At 44.4% G+C, this 16,909-nt stretch overlaps 1 protein-coding gene across 7 annotated transcripts; it reads right to left on the bottom strand.

The window, feature by feature from the left end:
• Positions 1-4,449: 4,449 nt before the first annotated feature.
• Positions 4,450-16,601, bottom strand: LOC139670031 (protein mono-ADP-ribosyltransferase PARP12-like). Of its 7 annotated transcripts, none has more exons than XM_071551119.1 (10): positions 16,515-16,601; positions 14,910-14,952; positions 14,697-14,816; positions 13,406-13,536; positions 12,823-12,943; positions 11,730-11,820; positions 10,517-10,592; positions 9,661-9,791; positions 7,340-7,491; positions 4,450-6,904 (listed from the first exon to the last, which is right to left on the bottom strand). In XM_071551119.1, the coding sequence occupies exons 4-10, from the start codon at positions 13,463-13,465 to the stop codon at positions 6,624-6,626; spliced, it is 912 nt and encodes a 303-aa protein (XP_071407220.1). In that variant the 5' UTR covers positions 13,466-13,536; positions 14,697-14,816; positions 14,910-14,952; positions 16,515-16,601; the 3' UTR covers positions 4,450-6,623. The 7 variants fall into 7 exon arrangements, with proteins under 7 accessions (XP_071407220.1, XP_071407218.1, XP_071407221.1 ...); XM_071551117.1 differs by having other exon boundaries at positions 13,406-13,541; XM_071551120.1 differs by lacking the exon at positions 16,515-16,601 and adding an exon at positions 15,133-15,262 and having other exon boundaries at positions 13,406-13,541.
• Positions 16,602-16,909: the final 308 nt, after the last annotated feature.

Below are 16,909 nucleotides of genomic sequence, written 5' to 3' on the forward strand. Positions count from 1 at the left end.
AATTTTGAAAGGCTCTGGTTTGGTTAAGAAAATAAAATTCAGACCTCAACCTCTCACGGTCCAGAGTGATAGAAGTAAAATTATGAGAGGCTGCTGAGTACATAAAAATGCAGATACACCCTGGTGAGACGCTGAGGCAAGGCAAGAGACATGCAAAGAGCAAAATAAATGGCAGTTCCAAGGGGAGGCCAGCACATGGAGAGCAAGGAAGAAGAAAAGTATTAATCAGCTTCTGGCAGGCTGCTTAACAGTAGCCTTGACAGGGAAACCCAAACTCTACAGGAATTCCTGGACTGTGGTCATCATTTCACAGCTCAGAAAGTTGTCTGGTTTCCAAATCCTCAGGGAAGAAGACAAGTCCCAAAAGGTTTGGATATTTTTTTTGCCTGTGCTCAAACCCAGGCATGCAATTTTCTGCCCTCTGAGCCGGCCAACCCATGGAACCTGCACTGAGCAGACGTCTGACCCTGATTAGATAACAATAGTATTATTTGGCTGTTATCTGTGTTTCACCTGTAGAAGTCAATACTGCTGAATTTGCCTGGGTTCACAAGAAAACCTCTGCAGATGTGGGAGTAGATCACCCAGCTACCCAGTCCATGTCACTTGTCCTGCTCACTGCAAGGACCTGCTTCCCCTGGTGAACAACAACTCTCATAATGATCTTGAATTAACAGCCATTAGAGGATTATGTTAATTTTTATGTCAGTTGATACCGTATAGATAGACAAGAATCCTGCAAATTGTCTTCACAGCTGTGTAATGAAGCTTTTGCATTACTTATGACTCTTATCAATTATGTTTCAGCTCAGAAAACTGCCTAGGGGCCACATGTTAACAGGCACAAGTAGAACTGAAAGTTGAGGCGCAAAAAAAAAGAAAACCAATGCAAAAGTTAATCTGTGAAGGAAAAGAAAAGCCTGTGAGCGGGACACATCATGGAGTTACTCAGACTGTACAGAAATAGCAGCAGCTGGAGGAGGCCCTGATGTAAAAATGTATTTTTGATAGTGTTGTCACAAACTTTAGATTTAGTTAGTAGCCTCCAGTTTCATGCAGTGAAACTAATCACATATCTGAGTAAAGAAACGTAGAGAGGGCATTGTTAGGAAGAAATTTGACTTGCTCAGTGAAAAAAAAAAACAAAACAAAAAACCCCCCACCAAACAAACAAACAAACAAACAAAAAAGCCAAACAAAGAAAAAACACCACAAAATAAAACGGAGCATTTTTTAAGACATTATTATAGATGTGAGGACTTTCAGTCAAATAAGTTATGTGAAGGTAGATGTTGCATGATTTTTAAAATTATTTTATGAGGGTAAAGGAGGAAAAAGGATCAGAAAAAGACTCTTAGAAGAACCCACTTGAGCTGAGAGGAAAAATGAAGGTCAGCTGGCCTTCAGGAAAGAAGAATAGATTGCAGTTTGAGATGGATGCTGCAGAGCATAGTAAAAAAATCCATAAAACTACAGGAATTTTCAAAATAAAAACAAACTGGAAGTTGCATGGGGCTATCAGCAAAATGCAGTCAGAAGAGCCTGTAAGAAGCAAGAGTGACAGTGTGAAAACTGTTAAAGCAGAGACCAGTGGGACTTCTAATATCTCCTTTGGACATAGTAAAGAGAAAACCATGTTAAAAATAAATAGTTAAGGAAATCAAAGCTGAAGACACAAAGAAAAATTATTCAGAAAACACACACTGAAATAAAGCTTCTCTTTGGGGACAGGTAAAGACAGATCTGCCTCCAGTGGTGGGGATATTGTGTGTAGACACTTCCCAAGTATTTATAAGTTGAGCACTGGCACACCAATTAATGGGCCCTCTGACATTGCTGTAAACCATCTGGAAGGAAAATATAAGGTTATTAAAAACAGATGGATAAGAACCAGGTCAGCCTTCCCTATTGCTCCCCTTTGTAAGTTAGATGTAAAAGTAATCCTGTCAAGATAGTTTGAGTTGTCCTGGGAAATAACGCCTAGCACTCACCATGCCAGACAACAGGCTTCCTCAAAAGAAACAGAACGGCAAAAGACCAGGAACAGAAAAAGTTGTTTCCTGCGCCGTAAAAATCTGGTTTCTACAGATCTGTCTCCTGCAGGCCCATAAAGACTCCTTCCCCAAACCCTCAGCCCCCATCATCATCACAGCTACACAGTGATTTGGGATCATTATTCCCTCAATCTAGAAAGACCCTTGTTAAATAAAGCAATTGTTGAGCATGCCCTGCCAAGAACAATATCTGTGTTTTCTTCACCTGGCACCCATACAGTGGTCATGCCAGGTTATTGGGCTCAGGTTGATTTTTAAAAGTTTGAGTGTTTTGGAAAATCACATGTCATTCAGCATGTTCAATCAAGAATTAGGTTTCTGCAGCTTAATCACTCTGTAATAAATTCTCTGGAAATTGTTAAAAGATTTTCTTACAAATGTTGAAAAGTCAAACTAGGCACCAGTAAATTAAAAGAAAGCCTGAATACTTTCTGAGGTGTAACTTACTAGAAAGCCTAGTTGCATGAATATGTAACCAACTGTGTTAAACCTAAGGATGCTGCGAAACCCTAAGAGCACCTCAGGAAAATCAATTAGAAATACATTATGATGAAAAGATCACTTGAGCTAACAGCTTTGCAGGCAGAGACAAAAACATTACACATCTGAGTATGTAGAAGAAATACATTATTTATAGGGGTACAAAATGCAATTGATCCCTCTGAATTGTTGCTCGTTCCTGAAAAGCAATTGCTAAAGAAATTACTGGAAAAGCTGCCGGTGCCCGCAGCTGCCTTTCCAGGAGATCACAAAGACAGTCTGTTGTGGCAGGACAAGCGCACCCCAACACATGCCCATGAAGTGCCAGTCTGGCTGGCAGGGAAAGCAGCAAACCCCACAGAAATCAGTTTGGCTACTCATGATCTTCCTCAGGCCAGACTTTTTCCATCATCATCTTGGTGACTCAAACTGTCAGTGTCAGAAATCATTTAACCCCTTCTCAACAGGGTAGGGAGATCTTCAACTTTTTTCAGGGAAAAAAGTCCACAGATTCACACAGTGCCTGCCAAGTATTCCATATGTTGATGGTGGTATGCAAGCATTCCTCATCTAAAATGTTGCTGAGGAATACTTTCTGATCAGTACTTCGAAGGCACCCAGGTACTCCAGAGGTAGCAGGAGGCTCAGGCTGGGAAGAAGTTTTAGCAGATTTATAATACTGAGCAAAACTCCCATGAAGAAGTGTTCATAGATTAAGCTGCTTTTCACTTTTACTAGCAGTTTCTGCTCTCAGTACCTCACTGACTGAAATATTTCCAAATCTTTTAGCTTTAGATTTTCAAATCTGCTTGGGCTAGAGATTCAATATCACCTTATGCCAGTCAAAATTCATGCTGCAGTTCACCCTGACCCTTTCTGGTCTTGACACAAGAAGATCTGGAAAATGCTTATGCTATACATAGTATTTTGAATTTGGGTTTTGTGGGGGTTTTGTCTAGCTCAGTTTTAAAGCAGATGAATGCCCTGCATCTCCTCCCCACCCACTCCCCATGTCACTGCAGGCAGGATTGCTCCTTTGGGTAGTGACACAAAAGGAGAGTTGCAGAGAATGACTATGAGAGAGTTTGGGCTCCTCAAGGAGGGCTTCCATGTCAGATGCAGTACTCCAGCACCTGCAGAGCCCACAGCAGTCCCACAGGACAGCACACTGCTACAGCTGCTCACATCAGACCCTGCCTGACCTTCTCAATATAACACCCAGCACCTAATTCTGGAGGCAGCTGGAGGCTGTGAGAAACTCTTGCTGTAATCAGAAACAGTTTTGACTTACTGGAAAAATCACCTTTTCTTCCAAACCTGTGCATGTTTATACATGTCCTCTGTTCTCTGACTGGTTTCTTCTTTTTCAGTTTAACAGTCCCCACTTTTTCAGTGGCTGGCCTGTTCCTCAGCAGTCTCTCCCTTATCTTCTCCTGACCCCAGTGAGTTTGGCAATCATATTCTGAAGCCCACCTTGCTGGAAACAACTTTCTCCCACATGATGGATGGTTTCTTCTGTCATAGAGGAGAAGGGGGTGAGATGGTTTGTACAAGGGCATCACTCCACAGTGATTTACTCTAATAGCAAAACTCTGCCCAAACCCTTCATTTCCTCACTCTATGCTTGCCCAAAACTGTACATGCAACCCCCCATAAGCTCATGAAGCCATGGAGCAAACCAATGCAATGTTGCAAGGACCAAGGCAAGGTGACAGCCAAAAATGGTCATTATTCAGTCCCTTCCCATCCTTGCATGCCTGCAGATTGGAAGCAGCAAGGGAAGGGCAACTGCAGAGTGAAAGCTGCCCATGCACACCACCCAGAGGTGTCACAACATCCAGCTTTACACTGACACAGCTATTAATGGCCTTTTACAAGGCTCACTACCTCTAGTTGTTAATTAAGACAATCTGACTACATCAAACTAAAATAGAGGTTTATTTTTCAGTCCTCATTGTTGGTGGGGTATAACAGAGCTGAGGAATGGCAGAGAAAAGTATGCAATGTTTACATTAAGGCACTTACATCACTCCTTGCACAAGAACATTACAGACTACAAGAAAGGTTACACACAGAACTAATTTAACACACTGCTACACACCTTTTTTAAACTTATACATGCTATTCAAACTATCTAGCAACACACTGCTATAGCTTAATATGAACTAAGGTATATTCCACAAAAGTGGTGGATCTAAACTTTTCTATCTTATTTTTAACTTTATTAGTAAGGTTCTTCATGTGTATCTTTCTGTGGAAGTTAACAGGTTTCTTCTCTCACTTTGCTATGAGCCCAAAGTCGCCTTGTAGATTCCATTGTTATCTTTGAGGCCTCTATCTGGGAAGCTGCTTCTGGCTCTTCTGCTTAAAAACCTGTATGTTCCCTAACAGCCAGGCAGCAAGTCTTTATGTAATCCCACCTGGTTATAAAATTATCATCTTAAAACAGGTTTTATGTTATTGTTTTGCAAATAATGCTCAGACTCATGTTTAAGCAAGGCACAGGATTCAGATCTAGGATAACTGAAAAATCTACGGCAAACAACTCTATAAAATCACTGCAGTTTTCCAATGCAGTGGTATTGATAACACAGGAGACTAACTAACTGTTCACCAAAAGTACACCACTTGCCTTATTTACAAAGGTGTGTGGCTTTTTTCCCCTTTTTTTTAATTAACAAATATCATATATTCAGGAAAAAGTCCATTTAAATTACTTTCATTTTTACTTCCTGACTGCATGGAAAGTTCTCTGCTCACCTGTGTCTGACATGATTAGATCACTAATTTGCAAAAGAACAACCTTTAGACTCCTGTAAAAGCAGTAGGACATGGAAGCACATGAATTAGGACAGCTCAGGGACTCACTGCAGTCAGTTGTCTTTCTGACATTTTCTTAAGGGCATTGATTGTGCCTGAAGATAACAGGCTTTAGGAAAGATGATGAGATCTTACACACATTCCTTCTCCTGGTTCCGTCTACGTATGGCATGCACAACTGTACCACTTGTGACTGCTTTTCTGAATTATGACAGCTTATACACCAAGACTGTTTTAAAATAAACCAGAAATTTTTGTTTCCATGCTATCAGTCATCCCAAATGTTATCCCACCATCCACCAAGTTTCAAGTACTACAACCATCATCCAAGCTTTCCCCCCATCCATCCCAGTCAGAGGCATTGAATCACTGAGGCATTTCCTAATCACTGGGAGAAGGGCTAGGCAGCAGCCGGACAATACCAAATAGCCATCACCAGCTTCAGTCTGCAGGGTGGAAAGGAGGTGGCCATGCCAGTGACCAGCCTCACAAAGCCCCACTGTCTCACCGCTCACTGCTGCAGGCAGTGGCTCTGCAGCCCTGTTGGGATACTGCTGTGTGCCATTATTCAGCTCATCACACACTTCCTCACTTTTGGTGCCATGGCATGGTGGGAATTTAACTTCAGCAGCTGCAATATTCCTGCTTTTCTTGACTGAAACCCAGTGGGGACCGAGGAAGAACAAGGTGTCATGGAGACGGTCAGACTTCACACATCAGAAAAAGGTGAGAAGAGATGTCAGCAGTGTGACCAGGAAACAAAGCAGAGTTCTTTGCCAGCATTAATTGCAAAGCCTTCAGGATGCAGGAACTTTCTGCCATTTACTGGAAAGACAGGCCATGATTCCTCTCTTGTGAACCATGACATAGGTACTTTCACTTTTCCTTCTTCCATGATCCTTGTCCAGCCTCCCTTCAGCACATCAGTACCATCCCAGGCAGGAACCAACCCTAAGTCATCATACCAGTTAATTGTACACTCAGTAGTGCTACTTTCAGCAGCAGTAGATATCACTGCATCAGGGTATGCAAGGGAGGTACTTCCCTCTTCCAGGCCAGAGACATAGTGAGTGCTAAAGTTTAGCACTTTCTGCTGGCAAAGGAATAGCCCCTACCCGAAAACTATTCCCCCAAAACCATCAGAGGAGTGATATTTGTTCACCACATTACAAAGTGTTCCAATCTTACTGCTAAAATTGAACAAAGATTTTAAAAAAATTTACTGGAGTAATTTATTCAGAGTGAATTCCAAGGAGATTCCACCATACATTACAGGACCACACACTGGGAGTCAACACTGTACTCCAGGATATAGGCAGGGTAAATTTGTTGCTTCTCAAAGATGACAAAGATGGAAGGGTCTTCTGGGTCATTCACACAGCTGTCATAAAGTCTGTTTGAATTTCCGGCTCTGGGTGGAGGGCGACAGTATTCCGACTTTCCCTGAACAAAGTCTCCAACAAGAACCTGAGCTACAAACATGCTGTAGCGACCATTGCGAGCAGAACAGAAGTTGTGAGAATAGCTGGCATCTCGGGCAAAGTAGCTTCCTAGGGACCAGAAAAAGCCACAGGTAAGACCACACATCAGCCAAGGAACAAACATCCGCTATCGGCTCTTTTGAAGCCAGCAATTCAACAACTCCAGGTTGCCCTACATGAATTCTTGCCAGGATGGCGACACACATTGGCTTACTTTAAAGCATCAACAAGCTTTAGTCACATTTCACCATCAACCTCCCAGTCCCACCTGTCCAAGAGCTTTGCTGAACAGCAGGTACCTGAGGCAAGAAGAGGTGTTTTGAGTCCCTCCTGGAATGGGATTGCTGTGGATGCTGCAATGCAGATGCACACAGGGGTGACTGCCTTAATGGCAGGGGTGCAGGGGTCAGGGACAGGCAGTCACATCACACCCACATACCAGTCTGACTGGCGTCTACAGCCCACGCTTCTGCAGCCCCTATACCCACACTTCTGCACTTGTACCTTTTCCATACATTGTCCCATGAGTCCCACAGAGCCTCCAGTCAAAGTTCTGCTCACAGATGGCAGACACATGGGATGGATTTGTCCCATGGAACAGGAGCCGCTCATCTACCATTTTTAATTTATTGAGCTTCTTCATCTTCTCTTTTTGCCTAGAGACCAAAAAGAAAAAAAAAGAATGACTTGTTATCCCGGTTCAAATGAGGGCAACTTCTCAACTACACTCCTCCTACTTTTGGGTCATGGAGAACAGTGACACAAACCACTCTCAGTGGAGTTACTGCCTGCTTTGCACTTCTGTTGGTACCCTGCTGCACAGTTGGCTCCTGCCAGCAAACAAAAGTTCTCAGCATTGCTATGGACTGTGTCACCCACAACTTCATACCACATGAGAGAGTAAAGAGACAAATATCTCTTGACTGGAAATTGGTCAGTTCCCATGTTATATAAATCCTGAATGCATAAATATGATTATAAAACTGAGTTGTATGAAACCACAGTGAAGATTGTGTAATCTCTGCCCCTTCTTTATCACAAAAACTCCACCCTCCCCTCCCCTTTTTTTAAAATTCCTATGTGGAAGAAACTAAAACCAAAGGAATAAACTTGAAATACCAGAGCATTTATTTTTTTAATAACACTAGGAATAATCACACACACACACACCCCTGTTAGGTTATGTGATAAAAGGCTCATTTCTATACCCACAAAAGGACAGAGGCAATCCCACTAATCCAATCACAGAGAAAGGAGCCCCAGTTCCCTTTCAGGGCTGCTCCAGGGGAGCCTCAGCCCCAGAGATCAGGGTGCCATCTTGCACCACAAGCAATGGAAAGGGTCCAGAGCAGCTCATAGACATAAAGAGGGTACTGTCCACAAGAGTAGGGCACTTGATATGGGACAGATGGGAAGTGTATTCAGGGATTGCCCAAGACTTATAATGGGATGTTTAACAGGAACAGTAAGTGGGAGAAGGGCGAGATCAGGATAGCCTGAGAAGGATGAACAATAAAATAGATGGACAAGGGATTAAAAAGAGTTGATTGTGTAAAAACAGGCCACTGCCTGGTTAGTAGGCTGGTCTGGCTACATCCAGTGTCTGATCAGTACAGTCCACCCTATCTTCTCACCAAACTCCAATTTCTAACTCTTACAGTGGTGATGGAGTCTCCACCCTGCGTGCAGGTACATGTATGGGGGTCTGGGTGCAGCAACTGGAGTAGGACCGTGGGTCACAGGAGCCAGATGTCCACAGCCCCAGCAGCTGCAAAGAGTGAGGGGGTATGTGCCAGTATGTGATCACCCGCCAGGGTAAGCTGGACAGTCAGCAAGGAGGGGAGCCAGCCTGGGAGCCAGGTTTGGGATCAGTCACAGGTCTAGGCCAGATGCCAAAGGGACCAGGTTTGAGCTTGCTTACAAGAGCAACCAGGAGGGTTCTGGCCAATCGCTAAAGACACCATGAAATCTACAGAGACCTATTTGCATGTGTATGTGTCTATGCCCAGAGCAGCCTGGCAGTGTTTTCCAGCAACATCCCCACCCGTGCTCGCTGCTGACAGGAGGCTTCCGGCTCTTCCCCTTTCTGATTTGGACCTGGATGGCTGCCTCTGAAGTTCACCGCCAGCAGCGTGGTTCGCAGACACCCCGAGGGGAGGACCACCCTCTTGCCCCTTTTCCTTTTCCCGTGCCGGCAGTGGCCTTCACCACCTGGGTGAAACCTCGAGCTGGCATCGGACCGACGTGTGGGAGCTGCTGCCACCGGAGCCCAGCAGCGCTCCTGCTCTTTGTGGCTACAACTGCACCGAAAGACAACGTAGGACTTCAGCGTTTGAAAGTCTGGGTTATGGTGTTGTTGCTTGGCCTGTTTCATTTAATCATATATATATATATATATATATATATATATATATATATATATATATAGTAAAGAACTGTTATCCTCTTTTCTACATCTTTTTGCTCTAAAGCCTCTTAATTTCAAAGGTTGCAGTGGCTCGAGGAGAGGGAGCTTCTCTTTCTATTCCGGAAGATTCCTTACGTTCCTTAACAGACATCTTCGGGGATGTAGTTTTGGGGTTTAACTAAGATGGTTGGTTTCTGTGTATGTATTCATGGTTTCTGTGTATGCATGTCCTCCTACTGGGGACATGTGGTGAACCTCGCTACCAGCCAGACCCAGGCACACAGGTACGTGGCAGCCTCACCTCTCCTGTGCTACTGGATTTGGCAACTCCTAATGGAGACTATGGAGGACAATAGATAGGAAATACTAGTCTTCTAATACCAAAAGGATAATGCAAAAAAAAAAAAAAGAGACAAACCACTGAAAGAGATCCCAAAGCGTTGGGTTCTGGATCCTCTGAAGTTGGTTGATGCAGTAATCTTTCATCGTCTTTTCAAACAGCCTCTTGATTTTTCCATATTCGTGGGAATCACAGCTAAGCTGTATCAACTGAAAATTTTAAAAACATCAAAAGTAAGGTATTACTGACAGTAACAACTCCCAGTCCTTCCAAAGGACTCATTAACCTCCTCACATCTACATACAAATCATAAGCTCCTTCTGTTTTTCCTGTTAACCATCCTTTCCCCACCTTCACCCTCACTCCCCATGTGGAAGCACAGGCACTGACTGAGGGAAATCAGTGCAATCCCATGTAAGCTTCTTTCAGTGGTCTGCATCTAGAATATTTTTAGTTCAGAGTAACCTGACGTTGGAGTGCACAGCAGTATTCAGGCTGGAGAAGAGTGGAAAGTTTCACTTTAATTTGACACCCTGTCTCCCTCCGTACAGGGCTAAGCTGTAGTTTTACCACAGCAAATAACATTTTGCTTCAAATTGACAGGGAAATATTACAATACTCTCTTAAGATACAATTCCTCCAATTTATCAGAGGACATGGTGCCTTGGGAGAGTGCACAGGACATGTCAGACCAATAATGGCCAAAAAGGGCTTTTCTTACCCTGCATGCTATGATAGGGGTTCTCAGAGAGCTTCCCAGGAAACACGTGTCTGTTCTGAATGTGAACAGTCAGCCTTGCTTCAGGTCATAGCTGCTTATTTTACAAAACATGTTTAAAAGTTGGGAACATCTCAATTGTCCTGAGCCATGTTCTCAGAAAAATTATTATAGGACACAGTCCACCCTACGCACTGGAGAGCTGGAAAGACCTACCTTGAACCCAATATCAGGAAGTGCAGATTGGTCCCATTGTGAAGGATAGACAGAATGTGACAGAGTCATGTTTTGGCTGCAGAAAAGAAAAAGATGCAAATCAGCTGTCAGTACTCCTAACCAAATCCCCCTTCTGGAGAATCCAACCACAGACTCTACAGCAGCCTTTGGGTATCCCTGGATTTTTGTTTTATTGTCCTCATAAGCATTTTGCCTTTCCTGAGTATAGATTTCCACACACATCCTAATGGCACTAATGCATCCCTTGACAGGTCAAGACACTGGTAGGAGTGCTTCAAATGAGAAGCAACCTATTTCTAGTTGGGTGGTTTATCTGACTGCTCAAGGTAGCCCTCCACGCATGCTGCCTGAACCTCAAGCAAATCAGAACATTAGCCCTCTCCTTCCCTGTGGCTACTCTTCTCTGATTCACTGGCCAGATAGGTGGCCAGTGGTATCCATCCCCACGACCAAGCCAGCCAGAAGGCTGTGGATGGACAGCTGTCCCCTGCAGGCACTACTGCACCAGTCAGTGCTCAAAAACTTTCATCACTCTGCTCTCCTGGAATAAAGATTTTAATACAGGCAATAGGAGCATCAGCATTCATTCAGGATCTATGGATTGGTTTCTTTTTGAATTAATCCACCTTTGGCTGAACCAGCCTTTAAACTGAAACTTCAGTTTCACATGCACTCTTTGCTGGTGAGTATCTGAAGCAAAGGTGGCTCTATTTAAAATAAATTTTTAGCACAACTAACATTTACAGGGATTTGGCTGAATCTGTATTTTATCCTCAGCTTTCCAGGGGATAGCATCCATATGCTCCACAGCTCTTGGAATTGGCAGTCCCTTACTCCTAATCTCTGCACAGTTTATTTATTAGTGTTGGGGCATAAATCAAGAAATACAAATTCCTGGCACAGTTGTGTCAGCCCTGTGTGGCCTTGTCTCTCACACAGAGAACAAACCCACTCTAGTGGTCTGTCACAGCTGCCAGACACTGCCACCAAACATTCCTCCAGAGTGCTTCATGGAAGCGTTGCATAATTTGCAAATACTGTTGATGCAAAATTTACCATTAAACCAGTCAGCAAATGATATCTAAAAATTAATTTAAGAAATCTAAAATTGCAGTTCAGACAAGTAGGAGGAACTCCTTAGCAGAAAGGTGCTGTCCTCTAGAGACATGGTTAAATAAGGAATGTATATTACCTTCTGTCTTGTCCACCTTCAGGTAACTGATGTTTTGGCAGTCGAATAACATGTCTTTGTGTTTTAAAGACCAAATTTGTTTGGATCATGTCTTCAAAGAAAAACACAATAACTCTTACAAGTTTAGCAAAATAAAAGAGGAGGTAGCCCTGAATACTGCATTGTGGTGCTTTGTCTATCCCACACACCCCAGTGCAGACTTCATAACCATCCCGCTTTGCACTGCTCCTACTTGGAGATCAGCAAGGTCAATCACCTGCTAGCATAGGTTGTGAACTCAAAAGCAGCCAACCACCAACTGCAACACATATTTGCATCTAGGCTGAGAAAACCGCTTCTGATGGCAGGCTTGCAGCAGGGAAGAGTTTTCAATACGTTGGGGGACATAAACCTGGCTTCCCTGGCAGCTTGGAGTTGTTATGTGGTGCTAAGAGGAAAGTCTGCCCTCTCTTCTTTGTCCTGTAAAAATATCAGAGAGCTCATGCTGTGTGACAAGGCTGATTATCCATTGTTTCCTCTTCTACACACCATTCCTGATTCATGCCAGGAAAGAGATTTAATGTTTGGAAAGCTAACAGGAGTTTTAAAATGGGTAAATAAATTAGAAACAGAAAAACATTTCTCATTTCCCCATTTCTCTCTGTGCAACCAGCCCTAAATTTTCCTTTGCTGCATGCTGTGCTCTTTCTCCCCATAATTAACTAGCAAGATGTCTGCCATGATCTCACTTCTTCATCATTTGACTTTTCAGTTGTTTGGAGGCATTTTTTCTGTTTTTTCATTCCTCCTCTTTCATTGTAGAAACCCAATTGGATAAGCCAGATGCCATGAAGCATTTACTCTCAACTCCTCTTGCAAATATACAATATTGCCAGAGATGCTTTTTTGATTACAGATACTGAAGTGTAGAAGCTCAAGCAGAGCATCTCAAAACTGCAAAGTAGATAGTGCTCAAGTTCTGCTTGTAGAAAATTTGTAGGAGGAAAAAGACCTGTTCAAAGAGATGCAGGCATAGGGTGAAAGCTCTGCATGAAGCAGGATACCTTCAAGAGAGTGGCTTGTGAAATAGACTTAAAACAAGGAGATACTTCACCTGCAAAGTTCAGCATATACTGCTGAGAACCAGCCGAGAAAAGAACAACAGCTGTCTTGTCAGCTAGATATTCATTCTCCAGAAATGCAGATGTTACGTTGGCAGTGCAGTGATCTGGATGCTGTGGGAAGATCAATGAAATTATACCTGTTAGAAACCACCCTCTGGTTTACGTGTCACTGTGGGGAAACACCCTCTCATGGGGTGGCCTTTTGAAGTCAGTCTCTAAGGCTTAAAGCATTCTGTTCTTCAGGGGGAGAGGGGTACCCCACAGAGAACAGCTGCTTGTAACAACAGCAACAAAGCAGCCTTCAGCCTGTGTGGTCAGCTTCAGCCAAAAGATGTCTGTCAGCTCTGGAAAATGCACATGCTTTCAAAGCCAGTCCTTTGAAAGTTTGTACAGAGTTCCAGTCCTGCTTTGAGGGACAATTAATATGACAATTCCACCCAGGCATTGGAGCAGCACTGCAAGGGCACCCAGCAGTGCATGTAGAACACACCAGCTGCAGAAAAACGTGCCCTATATAACTCTCCAAAAATGGCTTAACAGAAGCTTTTGTCATCAACAGCAGATGGATCTTACCTCTTTCCCATATTCAATCCAGTGATCAGAATCATCGAGCCAATACCAGGTATACTCCATTTCAGGAGTAGACAGGTTAATCCAGAGACAACGCAGGTGCAGAAGAGCTGACCAGTGCTTGGCTGCTTTCTCTGCCCTCCATCAGAAGAGAAATCCAGATTAAAGTAGGGGTCTTTTCCAAAGCTGTCAAGGTATGCAATATCCCTGGTCTGATCAGAAATTTAATCATTTCTCAAAAAAGGAGACCCCCTTCAGCTGGGACATTAAGGTTTGCCCCAGAACCAGGGAAGTGCTGTTTTTACATTTATGCAGCATGGTAAGCATCACAGAAACAACCCTGACCACTATGGCTTGGACCTGTTTTTGTCTAAAATATATCTTTCTAAAATTTACATTGTAAGCAAATACACTTGACATGATAAACTCAGCTTGTTCCATGAAGGCCAGTAATTCCACCTAGCTAACAGGAATAAGATTAGTCTTCTGAGCAGTGTGTGATCAGCTGCAGAAGCCAGAGTGCTTTCAGGAGGCACTGATAGCATCTCTTTTGACGTTCAGGAAAACAAAGCTGCTCTCACAGGCACTGGGCCAGGTGCAGGTGCCAGAAGTGGCAGCAGTGGGCTGAAAGGGTGGCCTTTGTGAGCAGAGCCCTTGGGGTGCTCCATGCCAGACACAGCCAGCTCAACAAATTCACTGCAGGACACAGCTAAGCTCATTAGACACCCTGGTGGCATCCCTGAGAAAGCTACCGAGCACTGAGAAGTAAGGAAAACTGTGAGAGAAACTACCCTGTAGACTCCCAGGTCAGTGCAGAAGGAGGGGAGGAGGTGCTCCAGGTGCTGGAGCAGAGATTTCCTTGCAGCCCTTAGAGAAAGCCATGGTGAGGGGCAAGCTGTCCCCCTGCAACCTGTGGACTGTGGTGGAACAGATATCCACACTGCAGCCCATGGAGAACCCCATGCTGCAGCAGGTGGACAGGCCCTCAAGGAAGCTGCAGCCCATGGAGAGGAACTCTTGCTAGAGCAGGCTTGTCCTGAAGGACTGCAGCGCATGGAAAATGAACCATGCTGGAACATGGCAAATTTTTGACGATGATGGAGAGGCAGAGCGCAGCTCTTACAGACTGAGGACAACATCCATTTCCCTTCCCCACTGTGTTGCTTGGGCAGAGGGGAGGGTGGCAGGGGAGTGAGGGACAGGGGGAGGTAGAAAAGTCAGGAATGAAGGAGTGAAGCTGAACCTGGGAAGACGTGGAGAGGGGAAAGGGTATTCTAATTTTCCATTTTCTCACCATCCAAATCTGTTTTAATTGGCAATAAATTAACTTTCCATTAGTCAAATCTGTGTTGTCCAGTGATCTTCTTGTCTTTATGTCAACTTGTGAACCTTTCCATGTTTTCTCTCTCCTGTCCTGTTGAGGACGGGGGAGTGAGAGAGAAACTGGGTGGATGTCTGACAGCCAGCCAAGGTCAAATTCCTTGGAGGGAGGGATATCATTACTTACCAGCAAAGCCTCTGCTCTGCGCTCTACCCTAGAGACACAGCACCTACAAAGAGAAGAAGTTGAAACAGGTAACCACCAATAAATAATTCCAGTTCAGAGGAATTTTGCTTGCTTCTGTGTTTAGTCTCCATTCAATCTCCCAGTTTTGGACTCAGATGACACTTTTTTTATGCATCTCACCACTTTGCTGTCCCCACAACATTAACTGTCATGGATCACATACCCATAGCCAAGAGCTGCCCACTGCCAGACATGGAGCTTGCAAGGGTCTGTGACAGAGCTCTGAGCTGCCTGAAGAATTTGAACACGAAACAGAAACAGAAACTGGAAATGATCCTGTATCCGGCTCTGACGTCCTTCAGCCTTTGGCAGGGATCATGGGTATTTGGCAAGTGAGAGGAAATGGTTATAGGAGGACCTCCCTCACTGAACTCTTTAGAGCGCAAAGGTCCACACAACAAAGGCTTGGCAGCCTCTGGACTGCCAGAACAAAAAGCAAGGAGAGACTCGAGTCTCCTCCGCAGATGTTGCTAGTTCCAGCACTGCCTTCAGACCAGGGCCGCTCTCTGTGTGCAGTAACAGCAGCCAGGCCTGTTCCTAGAAAAATGCTACAAATTCTTGTTCTCAACCATTGCAGGAGATCAATCCCATTGCAGGAGATTTTTTTTTGTGTGGCTCTCACTTTTCTCCCCTCTGCACAGCACTGTGCTGCTACTGGCACTGGCTGAAAGATTTGAAGTTTGTGGATTTGAAGTGTGGGATTTGAGGGGGATGAGAGAGGAAAGCAGGCAGGTGGAGTGGGACGATATTTCCAAGGAGCTTTCCTCCACTGCTGCCTCCCTCCCTCTTCCCTCTATCCCCATTCCATTGATGGATACTAACCCCTGCCAGCAACCTGGACAGGACCCAGGGCTCCCAGTCTGCCCTAATCACATGAGCTTTCAAAAATATCCAGTTGTGCTCTACTTTCACTTTCTACTTTTTGCTCCTAGCAGGGATTTTCCACTCACCAACTAACCACAACTAGAAATAAACAGAGGTGAAACACTTAAAAAGCAGACAGAAATATTTTTCTGACAAGAACAGTATTGTCTATCAGATTTTGCTGAAGATTTTGCTATTGGGTCTTGTGCAACTGTTAATTTGCTTTTTGTATCTCTATAGGAGTAACTTGATACAGCGGGAATTTTAAAAATAAAAAGCAATCTCATGCTACCTGTTCACTCACACAAGAAGAAAAGATGAATTAGTGAAGATATAAACATGACTTACAGTGTGACTAACTGCAAGCAGGTATCCTTCCAACAGACCTTAATCCAAGACATGAAATCCCCAACTTCCTGTGTCTTTGACTCTCCCTGCTCAGCAGCACGCTGGGAAAGCTGTCAGAGCCCAGAATGTGCCACCTCCCTGGCACAGGCCTGTGAGCTGCCCAGTTACCACCCTCGGGAGCTGGGGGCATCAGCCTTGTGCCCGACAGGCTGGATGAGCCTGCTGAGCCCCTGCTCTGCATGGGAAAGGTGCCCCCGTGCAGTAAGACCTTCAGGAATAAAGTACAACTGGCCTGTGTTAACTCCTTATGAACTCCCAACAGCAGATCTGTACCTCGCTGTCTCTGTCGAAGCCTGTCTCCATGGGACGGCACCAATCCCTCTCTGCCACGGACCCTTAGGACAACGGAGCTGAGTAACATTTTCCTTCTGGCTATTGCGACACACGCATGCGCGTCTGCCAGCCATGAGCAGCCCGGCCAGACACAGCCGAGGCTTTTGGCAGATACATCTGCAAAATCAGCATCATTACAAAGCAGCATAGTTTATTCCTACTGCTTGGTTCCCATCATCACACACCAGCACTTACCTTAAGCCAATTTTTCTCAGCCTTCTATTGGCTGGGGAGATTTGGGATCTTCTCCTTTCTGCAAGGAGAAGCACTTCTGCCCAACATCAATCTCTGAAAGCCAAAAGCTGGTGCTGCCTTGAAAAGGGAACTGCAAATCT

This window comes from Pithys albifrons, chromosome 3 (assembly GCF_047495875.1).
Source record: "Pithys albifrons albifrons isolate INPA30051 chromosome 3, PitAlb_v1, whole genome shotgun sequence".
NCBI classification, from domain to species: Eukaryota; Metazoa; Chordata; class Aves; order Passeriformes; family Thamnophilidae; genus Pithys; species Pithys albifrons.